Here is a 12056-nt window from a genome sequence, read left to right on the forward strand (position 1 = left end):
TCAGCCAGGTCCTGAAGACATTTATCACATCACCCCCCTTCCTGATGAAACTCCATTGGCTCCCCTTGCCAGTTGCATCATTTACAAAACCTTCACGACCGACATCCACCTCATCTTACTCACCATCTCTGAGGGATCTTGGCAGACCCACAGCCAGGCTCCCATTGGACTACAGACTAAGCTGTTCAATAAAAGTAATAAAGCTACAGACTGTTTCTATCTGCACATCCACAATCTGAAACAACATTCCCTAATTCATCAGAACTGCCCCAATTTAAGAACGAATTAAAGAAGCACCTCTTTAAAGGACACCCACCACAAGAGATTAACATGCCACAAAACTATCCTATCACTTGTTTTCTTTGACCCTGCACACACTCCGCTGCCTTTTAACTATGTTACTGTTTTAGAAATATTGCGAACGTACATATACGTGGAAGGATGACTAGAGAATCTTGGTTGCATGATTGATAACATGAAATCATTAGGGTAATGCTGCTAGATGGGGTGGCCTTTGACGCCAGTGATCACAAGTGCTCATGGTTAATCACATGAAAGCATCGGGTGACACTGCTGAAGTGTGTTGGCCTCTACTGGTTAGTCATCACTAGGGCACAAGGTTAGTCGCATCTTCCTGTGGCTCAGTATGCACTGCTGATTTGAGCATCTTACATGTTGTCATATTTTTTCTGCTTGTGTTAACAGGAGGTAAAAGTCCATATGGAGGAGGACTGCCCCACGGAGCAATCACAGATCCCGGAAGTCAGCTATCACTTTGCCATGAGCGGAAAGTCCTTCTCCATCATTTCTGAGCACTTCCCTGACCTCCTTCCAAAGGTGACTGCAGCTGTGGGGGGATGCAGGTGGGAGTGAAGCAATGTGGAATCCTTTGATAGCCATAACATTAGAAACTTTGTCTGAGGTTCAAATTGGGACCTGTCTCCTTGTTCCTTTTAGCAGTTATAGAAAGGACACATGTCTGTTGAAAGGTAGGATTTTTTTTCTTTAATGACTGTAGGTATAAATCATAGGGAACACTGACTACACTGTGCAATTCCTCTTAGAAAAGAAATGGTGTTTATGGGCACGGCTCTCAGCAGAGGGGCCCTTTATTGTTTGAAGGAGCATTTTGCCATAATGCTGGGTGATGACAGTTGGGGCAGTTTCAATTCTGTGAACCAAAGGTGGGTAATGTTGTTCTGTTACTTTAGGATTATTTTTCTTCTGAAAAATGTTTTTGCTGCATAATTTTTCCTTCACAGGATATCAGCTGTTTTGAGCGCCCTTTATATAATATTCAAATGGGTGTTATCCCGTCTACACTTGCTTAGTTTTACATAGTCCATGTCCGAGCCTGGACTCAGAAGAGTGTGCTGGGTGGTGTAACTTCTGTCCCAGGATTGCTCGTTGGCGACGAGACATGATAACACAAGGAACATTGAGGGCACCGCCCTGTCTGAACTCTGAACACTCTTGTGCCCATGCCTAACAATTCTATCAGGTGGGCATGTTCACTTTTAATAGCTTTTTACTTGTTATATTGAATTTTCTAAATGTTCCTAATCAATAGTGAATGGTTTAGGAGTTGCATTGAGTGCAAGAAAGTAGGGCTTGAACCTGACACTCAAGACGCTGAGATAGTAGAGCCTGGGGGTTCATTTCAAGTTTTTCAGAAGTTTCCCAAAGACTGACCCAAAGGCATCCCAGAAATTCCACCCTGCTGAGTCATGCTGACTTGGCTTGTGACGATTTACCAGTCTGTCATGTATGTGCCTTCCTAATGACTTGAATACTTTGAGCTGTTGGTGCCACTTGATCTGAAGCTTCATCCTTACCCTGACAAGGCGAGTTTGGGCAGGGGGTTACTTTGCAAGGGATTCTCCAAAACGAGCTCTGTGGAGTTTAGTTGAGTGCGCTCTACCATTGCATTTTACCACTTCTCAAGTTGTCTCTTCTTGAGCACCAGTGGCCTGTGAAGTAAGCCCCCCAAGGCTAGATTGTGCCCCTTCCTCTTGAAACTCCAGTCACTGCTGACAGAGGCTCATCTGCCTGGTGTCTACCCTCTGTTTTTGCTGAGGCTCCTACGATACCCAGAGGGATGTTTCTTGGAGGAGACCTCAGAGGCAGTGGTCAGGCTGAACTATCTCCTATAAAGGTTAAGGCCGCCCTCCATGTTCAGACTCAGTCTTGTACAACGATCACCTATTCGGTGTCGAGATCATCATCAACGTGTACTTTGAGACTCCATTAAGGAACCCTTCATGAAGATCTTCATCTCCAAGGAGCCCGCCTCCAATGCTCGTCCCCTTACCACCAGCCTTCAGTCTTACCAGCAGACATCCAGGGGATCCACCACCAAGACAGCTAAGTTAATCGTCTAGCTTGGCTATCGGAGCGCTAAAGCTGGATCCCGACCTACCTTTTGTTTGCTCTGCCTACATGCCAAGTGATCAGTGGAATAGCCGTTCTATATCTAAATGTTTTGACTTCACCGGTGAGTCTGAGTTGATTGACCTTGAATCAGTATGTCCTCCGGGTGGAGGTCCATGTAGACCTATAGAGTCCAGGTCCTGGTCCGAAGCATGGTTTCCTCCCTTCTCCAGACCTCCATTTGTTGGAACAGAAGACATAATTTCAGAATTGAGAAGACTTTGTGCACTGATTAGTCTTCTTCGTTCCTGTATCTTCTATCGCGATAGGCAGTGCTGGGCGGGTGACTGCAAAAGTAGGGTAAGAACAACTGCTATAGAGACATAAGAGGCAAATCAGTATTAGCGCTCCGTAAGATGCTTTCAAAGGGAAAGAACCTGCTCTAAACCCTCTGGTGGTCTTTGGAGTCAGCTGGCTGCCTTAACGTGCCAGCATATAATTTTGTTTCATTGGATTTCACTTCGAAACACGTTTAAAGTGGCAGACTGGCGCTTTGGAGCTTAAGGGAGACTATGTTTTAACCAAAAAGGGAAGCCCAGGTAGGCATAGCAGTTTTAGTATTTGGAAACCTTTTTTTCTCTTTTAAAAAAGCGTTCGGAGATGCACTCTGGGTGACTGATTAGTAAGATCTAATCAGTTGATTTGTAGATGAGTTACACTTGTTTTGGGATTAGATACAGCACATAGTAACAAGTAAGTAGGCGCCTCAGTGGTAAGTAATGTCCTCATGTGAAGCACTACACACTGAATACCATTCCTTCTTAGCTCTGCTCTGCAGCAGTGCTGCAGCGAGCAAATGTGATCTAAAGTCCAGCACCTCGCATTGCAAAGGCAATTAAGAGCACACACGATTTACCTGTTCATGGTCAACATGTTCATGTTTGCTTTTGAAACACCACATAAACACTTTGTAAACAGCTCACACACTTCTACATTTGAGGAATACTACACGAGGTTGCTGTTACCAAACATTGCCCCCCTCCCCCCCGTTGCAAAAGTTAGTACACACATACTCTCAACCCACACACTTTAACTTGCCCCTTTCTGCTTCTCTTCACAGCTGTTGCTGTGTGGGACAGTGTATGCTCGGATGGCCCCTGATCAGAAGACGCAGCTGGTGGAGATGCTCCAGAAGGTTGAGTAAGTAGAGTATTTGTCAGCTCTATTTCACACATCTTGGTACTCTGGCTAGCTAATGCGAACCATCTGTCTGAGTTCCCCTTCCCAGGCCAGTAAAATAAGAGTTGGACACTTGTTTTCTAGATAAATGGCTGTGGGAACAAATTCCCTACCAATGGCGTAGATCAGCAGGTCCCCTAAAAAGTGTACACGGTTTGCTCATTACTTTTTTCCCTTTAAATAAACTTTGCAACTTAAAATGCAGAGCAAAGCCTCATTGAGTGCATATAACTGACATAGCATGACCGAAGCCAAGGGGTACAAATGCTGTGGTCCTGCCGCCAGTTGAGGTAACGGGGCACGGGCGTGCTATCTCGAGGTGAAATGGTGTCGACTAGGCTGACTCTCTGCAGGATCTTTCATTGCCTGGAAAAGGCCGCGGATGTTGATGAGCCCCAGTCGGTCCTACAGTGAGAATGTGTCTGAGTGGGATTCCTCCTTGCAGTATGTCAGAAGTTCAGTTTATGGCTAAAGTGCAAGACCTATAGAGAGAGCGCTTCTCTGTAAGGAGCCTCCCACTTGAGCAGGTGTTGACCGAGTGCTGTATCCTGTCCTTTGGCTTTGGGTAGGGCAGGTGGTACTAGACCGTTGTGGTAAATAAATAAATAATACCCTATTTTTGACTAGATATATATCATAACAGATAGCTCAATAAATAAGAGTCAAGATTCGAGGTAGTAGGAGTTTTGCAGGTTTAATACAGCATAAAGGACAGGACAACCTGCATAGTAATAAGATGACAGGATGACAGGGCCCAGCAGCTGCTGGGGCTCGACCTGGGATGAGCGCGCTGGCTTTTAATAACAATACATGAGCATATATACATAACGCAAACACATAGCATTACATTGCAGTAGGCGTAGCAGTGGGTGGAGCAGAAGGTGTGACGCGTAGCAGTCGCGAAAGATAAGGGTAAAAGTAGGTGTAACGGGGCGTATACACAGACATGTGATGCAAACGTAGCAGAATATGTCATGAATGGGGCGGAAACCATGGAGGGGGCTACCTAAGGAGCCGGGACCTCTAACCTGATGGTGCGCGCAAACTAGCAATGACGTATCACTAGGAGAAGCTGGGGGCTATGAACTCTGTGCTAGGAGCAGAGACTGAAGTCTGGAGGGTCGGAGCGACATGTACCTAAACAGTATCTAGTATCTGATGTTTAGAGAACATGTTGATATAAACTAGAAGTTAGGAGGGGAAAGGCTAACTTGATTCTAAGACTGGACCATGCATTATTCTACATGTTGTGCGTGATGAAGAATATTAAATGACCATTGAATACAGTATTTCTCTAACGTGGAGCCGGAAAGGCTAGACAATGACGGAAACTATTGATGCAGTTCAGTAGCTTAGGAATGCAGAGAAGGAGGACTGAACTGATAACTGGACTCATAACATATTCTTGGCAGACTCAGAGACTGAGCCAGGCTGGGCCGGGCACTGCGAGGCAGGAAGTAAGTGAAGGGTCGAGGATACAGGTGGGGGCTGTATCCCTCCTCAGCGAGGCTTCAGGAGACAGGAGCTGAATCTGGTGTCCGGGCCCTTTTGAGGCCTAGAAACGGGGACTTTATAATAGAATAACGTGCACACTGAGAAACGTGGCAACGTAGCTTTACATAGGCCTGATATTCGTAGTATTCACGAGGACTGGAAACTGGCATACTAGAGGTGGACACAACTGTAATTGCGTCATTAATCGGACATGGGGAATACATATGCATATTTGATCATGCACACATAACATATGATGGATGAGGCGTAGGGACACAGAACATGGCAAAATTTACTTTTCCACATTCCCTCCTTGTCACTACGTTTCCATCAGGAAACATCAATATTCATGATACCATCTATCATTTCATACAGTATCATTTGCTCATCTCGAATTATCCTGGAACGGGATTTAGAACGGGGCTTGGGACTAGGAATACAAGAGGTAGCACAAATGCCGCAATTCGCAGGGCCACATTGTATACAGAGGCAGCAGCTGAATATGATCGCTACTGCAATACCTAGGAAGGACAATATTTTCCATCCCCATGCGGAAATTATATTCCAGAACCAACCGGACCATGTCCAGGTGCCTGGATCTTGGTGTATCAGATGAGCAATTTTATGGAGTCTGGTTATAGCTGAATAGACAGACGGCGCGTTATTTGGAATGAAAATGCAGCAACTAGATCCGATGACTCTACAGGCCCCGCCCCTATCGGCCAGTATGACGTCAAGGACGAGACGATTCTGTAAAACGACAAATCTCATAGCAGATTGCTCTTCGGTTAAGTTACCTAGAGCAGAGGCAGTCTCATTTATTACAGCTTCAAGGGTTCTGGTTAACCTACGGATCAACTTACTATTCTGGACAGGGCCTATAAAGAAGAAGAAACCTTTATTGAAATCGGTATATTGTTCTAGAGTAGTTTCAGTATAATCGACAATTGGGGACTCCCTTCTATGTCTAATGTGTACTAGATGTGTGTTTCTATGATAATCAGATGGGGCTAGAAAAACAGGTGGTAGTAGGAAGGCAATGTAACAGGTTCCCTCCCAATCGAGGGGCAGACGAATATATGCGGTCTGACCACAAATAAAATATGAATGACGTGAAGCTTTGAAAATAGATTTCCCACTGTCACTATACTTGACAATAGTAGTACAATCACTATGTCCTACGTGTACGGAACCCTTATTTCGGACACATAATTCGCCTTTGACTGGTAATACTGAAATAGCAGGTAAGTCTGGAGTAGTATCAGACTGAACATTCAGGACCATGAAATTCGAAGAATAATTACCTAAATTATACACTTCATTTTCTAGATCTAACCCGGTTCTGTGAGGGAGACCTTGCTTGTCTGGGAAACATGTACTGTTAAGAAAAGACATATCTGTTGAGGATGACGTTAACGTGGACCATGCTCCACACGAACCATTATGTGAAAAAGGATAAGGAAAAAGTGGCAGGACTCCCTTCGGTGTCTGGAAAGGGGGGAGTCGACCACACACCCAACAATTAGTGGCATTGCTGGACTGGTGTGAGTAATGTAACATGCGGATAAAGGAGTTATTATGCATAGCGAGGCGGTAGGACAACTCGTGAGGAGGCAGATCACTAAACGTGTGCTCTACTGTAGCATTAGCAGACTTATTTACATGTGAAACTGGGAAACACAAGAAAAATGCATAACTCGTGCAGGAAATCATAATGCTGAGAAATAATATGAAACTCAGAAAAACGATACATCGGATTGAGTTTTGACTGACTCTCTCACTATGGGGGTCTATTTTATACATGTCAGAAACAGTCTAACCGTTTCACCTAGGGGAGGACTTAGACAATCAAACTGACTGACTTATTTTACTAGACCGTAGTTTCTGTTTATACTCCTGCTGCGGAGTTTTCTCTAACAGGGGAGGGGTTGTAGCAATGTCTTTTGCGGGACAGTCCTTTAAAACAATATTTTGGCAATCCTTCAAATCCTGGGAAATGTTCTTAAAGACGGGTTTTAGTCCATTAAAAAGTTTAATATGAGAAAGGTGCACCCAGCCCTTGCGTCCTTCCAACTTCACGGCTGTACGGGTGGTGAGGAGGACCTGACGGGGCTCTTTCCAACGAGGCTCCAGCGGACTTGATCTGTCAAAGTTGCGGACCATCACCATGGATCCTGGAACGATTGCATGCGGTGCCACCTCGGTATTGTCTGGAAATGCGGCGGCAACCTGTGAACGACATGAGTTGAGGGCAGACATCAAGGAAGCTAGGTAATCTGTCAGCATATTACTTGAAACATCGGTAATACTTCGGGGTCTAGGAGTACCCCACATGTTAGGGGGGCGGCCGAATACGACCTCGTACGGGGACAGACCTGATCTGGAATGTGCGACCATGCGCATATAAAATAAAGCGACTGGCAGGGCTACTAGCCAGTCCACACCTTTTTCTTTGCATACTTTTGCAATACGAATTTTCAGAGTCTGATTATGTCTCTCTACAAGACCGGCTGCTTCAGGATGGCGTACACAATGAAACTTCCACTGGTACCCTAACAAAAGGGAAACGTGCTTCATTAACTCTGAGGAGAATGGCTGGCCGTTATCAGAATATGCGACTCTAGGGAGCCCATAACGAGGGAAGAATTCACGAACCAACTGCTTGGCAGTGGTCGCGGCTGTGTAATCTGGGACTGGATATGCTTCTGTCCACCTGGACAAAGCGCATACGACTACAAGGACATACTTGAAACCTCGACATCGCTCCATCTGAATATAATCCATCTGGAGGACTTCAAAAGGGTGGTCAGGGGGCTGGAATCCACCTTGTTCCACCGGGACACTTTTACCTGGATTAAACTGACAACATATCATACAGGTACGGACTTTCTGCTTGGCTGCAGCTCGTAAATGCTTGTTGAACCAAATGTTCTGGATACTATCTAACATAGCTTTTTCTCCTAAATGTGCTGGACTATGTGCGGTGTTGATAATGACTTGAACCATAGAGTCGGGGAGAAACCATGTGGCTTTACCCTTCGTTACCCATCCCTGATCTGTCTGGACCCCTCCTTGTTCGGACCATTTCTTGATTTCATCGGGAGTAGCATGTAACTGGATATCTATGACATCTTGTGTAGGGTCCTTAACTGTCATACATGTAGTCGGATCCGGAGTATGTGTCTGTGTCGGATTAACTTGAATGTCTGGAGTCTGTGCTGTAAGCTTGGCTGTGCGATCTGCTAGATCATTACCTTGGGAAATAATGTCAGTAACTTTCGTATGTGCTTTGCACTTCATGATAGCAATAGATGTCGGCAAATGTATGGCATCTAACAGAGCTTGAATAAGGAGACCATGCTGAATCTTGGTTCCATGAGAAGTCATGAAACCTCTCTCCTGCCAGAGCACTCCGAAGTCGTGTACAACTCCAAATGCGTAACGTGAATCTGTGTAAACATTAACTTTCTTTTCCTTGGCGTGTATACAGGCTTGTGTCAGAGCAACTAGCTCTGCTGCTTGAGCGGACAGGGTATCAATACGGTGTGTTTCAATAACTTCAGTGTCAGTAGTCACTGCATACGCGGCGACTAGTTCTCCTGTACTAGTACTTAGGCATGAACCATCCACATAAAGTGTCAGGTCGGGATCTGGTAACGGAATATCTGTCAGATCTTGTCTTGGCTTTGTCGTAATGTTAACTACTTCCACACAGTCATGTGTGGCAGAATTCGAATTAGCTGATGGTAACAATGTAGCAGGGTTCAGGATGTTGCAGCGTCTGATTTCTATGTGTGGCTGGAACAGTGTCAATTCATAACCTGTTAGACGTGCAATTGTCAAGTGCTGAGTCTGTGTTCGGTTCAGAAGAACCTCTACGGAGTGTGGAACTTGTACTGTCAGGGAGTGTCCTAAAACTATGGAATCACTTTGTCTGATAGCTAGTGCTGTGGCTGCAACTGACTTGAGGCACGCAGGCAGAGCCTGGGCTACAGGATCTAATGTGCTAGAAAAATAAGCACATGGCTTGTATTGTCCTGCTTGATCTTGTGTGAGAACAGATAATGCTGTACCTTCACGTTCAGTAACGAAAAGTGTAAAAGGCTTACTGTAGTTCGGTGTGGCTAGAACTGGAGCTTGGCATAGGGCTTTCTTTAACTCATTGAAACTCAGTGTATGTTCAGATGTCCAAGGGAGGACAGTCGATGCGGCTGCCTCCTGTGTCGTTAACTGTATCAGTGGCTTGGCTAGAAATGCATACTGAGGAATCCATTGTCTACAATAAGAAGTGAGGCCGATAAAAGCACGTACCTCCTTCTGGGTCTTGGGCTGAGGAAGACTCGCTATTAACTGGATACGGTCTGGTGTCAACTGCCTACCCCTCTTGGACAGTAAGTGTCCTAAGTATACCACTTGCTGGACACAGAATTGAAGCTTCGAAGGGGACACCTTGTGCCCCATCTCGGCCAGGAAATACAAGACTGTAAGGGATGCTCGCTCGCAAGCACGTTCAGAATGGGCTGTGATCAGTAGATCATCGACATACTGGAGCAGGGCAGTGTCAGTTGGCATGTGAATATTGTCTAGTTGTCTCTTGAGTGCTTGACTGTAAATACTAGGACTTTCTGTGAAACCTTGAGGAGCGCGTGTGAACATATAGCTCCTTCCATTTAAACAAAATCCGAAAAGAAACTGGCTGTCTGGATGAATAGGAACACTAAAAAATGCATTCTTGAGGTCGATTACTGTAAAGAACATGGCTTCGGAATCAATGGCTGTCAATAGGGAAGAGATGTCTGGGACAACTGGGTACTGCGGAATAATACATTTATTAAGCTCTCGTAGGTCGATCACTAATCGATATACTGGGGGTGCATTTGGATCAGTACGTTTCATAACTGGAATGATCGGAGAATTACATACGTTGGAGTCAGTTTCTACAACCACTCCTTGAGCAATGAGCTCGTCAATAATTTTGGATAAGGCTGCTACAGCCTCAGGTGGCAATCTGTACTGTCTGATTCGTGGTAACACTACACCTGGTTTGAGAGTCACACGATAGGGTGTGATTTGCATGTACCCTACATCAGTTGGACCTTGCGCCCATAAATGCTGCGGAACATTAGACAGTCTCGAATCAAAATCTCGTAATACATAGTGACCCTTAAAGTCACGTAGGAACAATCGTATTCCCTCTGGGGAACAGCATATAACTGCACCTAACTCTTTCAGTGTCTTAATGCCTAACAGGTTTTCTGGACATGACTTAGTAAGTAACAGATCAGTAGTACGGGACAATGGACCTACTTCTAGAGTAACTGGTTTTGAAATCTCATTTACGATGGGTTTTCCTGAAAATCCAAGGGAAACATTTCTTGAGCCTGAGAGCGGAGCCCCTGGAACTTCGGCGTGACTAATTGTGGTCCTACTTGCCCCTGTATCAATCAAAAACTTTCTGTCTTTCCCTAATACTTGACTGTGAACGTAGGGACCTTCTTGATCTACAGGTATCTCGATGAGAGGCAAGCCTACCTCCCTCTCTAGGCTGTTTCATGAATACTGCTGGTACTCTGGATACTCAGACTGTGCATACTGGTACATCTGCTGTGTGACATGCTGGGTTGCAGCAATAGGCTGCGGTACTGTAACTGTCTGTTGTGCATTCTGTGGCTGAGGAGTCTGTGAAACTTGCTCTTGTCTAGGCGGACGTGGTCTTTCTTTTGTCTTACCAGTAGCTATATTGTGTTTCAGAACTGCACACTCATTTATAAAATGACCTGGCTGTTTACAATAATTGCAATTCCCTTTAACGGGAGCTGCTGGATGACTGGCTTGATTCGGACCCCTCTTCTGACTGTCTTGAGGAACAGATTGTGCAACTAGTACTTTCATTTTCGTGTCTTTCATACGTTTTCTCTCGTGTTCTTGCTCTTCCCTGATTCTATTCTGGTGATACTGGAGCATTTGCAACATCTGGGACGGGGTATTAGCTTGCCAGGTACTTTCGACTTTCAAAACTCGATTTTTAATTTGTGGGCTTGAATTCTCGACTAATTTAGTAACAAAAAGGTGAGAATATGACTCACTACTTGTCTTGAGGCCACTGTTGATACTGAAACATTTTTCAAACCTAGAATAAAAATAACTAATATCTTCCTCTTGTTTCTGTTTACAGGCTGAGATTGCATCCCAGTCTTCTTTTCTCGTTGTCAATAATCTAGGTAAAACTTGAATCAATAATTTTGGTAATTCTTTGCATTTATCTCCAAGACCGGTACCTGGTACACGTGACTTGTCTTCAGCTTCTAGAACTGTCCAATCTATCTTTTTCTCTCCCACCTCCCATTCTTTTTCCTTTAACTTTTCATACACCCCTGCGGGCAACAGGACCTTTAACATTTTAATGATATCTGGGTAAGTGTATTCCCCCATACGGAGCATGTCTTTTAATTCTCTATGGAACCCTGCTGGATCTTTGTCATGACAGGGAATTAATTTCTTCATTTCGAGGAGTTCCATCTTTGTTATTGGAGTGTAAACAAACACTCGTTGCATTTCACCGTCCTCTGTCTTAACTGGATGCACTTCTCGTAACGGGTTCTGTCTTTCCATGTAAAATGGTTTACTTTCTGGGGGTGAGACATGAACAAAATGCGGGTTCAGAAACGTTCTATATTTGTGACGCTGTTCTAGAATGACACTAATTAAATCGGTACCTAGACCTTTCCATCTATACTGGAGTAACTCGTTCAGGACATCGTGTAACGGACCTGGATCAGAGTGCTGACCCTCATACAAAGTAATGAGGTGCTGGATCATATACATACCCACCAGTCGCTGTTCGGCTGGGGGCAATTTCAGAAACATTTGTGCCACTATTTCGTCTGGAAAAGTGGTAGAATCAGTAATCCATCGGACTGCTGATCGGGCTAGTTCTTGTTCATGCATGGTAC

At 44.8% G+C, this 12056-nt stretch overlaps 1 protein-coding gene across 1 annotated transcript in view; it reads left to right on the forward strand.

The window, feature by feature from the left end:
• The window catches only part of LOC144798760 (polyamine-transporting ATPase 13A3-like), a 376171-nt gene that overhangs the window by 280239 nt on the left and 83876 nt on the right, over positions 1 to 12056 (forward strand). The window contains exons 22-23 of the mRNA XM_078669780.1: positions 706 to 837; positions 3491 to 3570. Of these exons, the coding sequence (XP_078525906.1) occupies positions 706 to 837; positions 3491 to 3570 (212 nt within the window). The remainder of the gene's footprint in view (positions 1 to 705; positions 838 to 3490; positions 3571 to 12056) is intronic.

Source organism: Lissotriton helveticus, chromosome 12 (assembly GCF_964261635.1).
Source record: "Lissotriton helveticus chromosome 12, aLisHel1.1, whole genome shotgun sequence".
Classification (NCBI taxonomy): domain Eukaryota; kingdom Metazoa; phylum Chordata; class Amphibia; order Caudata; family Salamandridae; genus Lissotriton; species Lissotriton helveticus.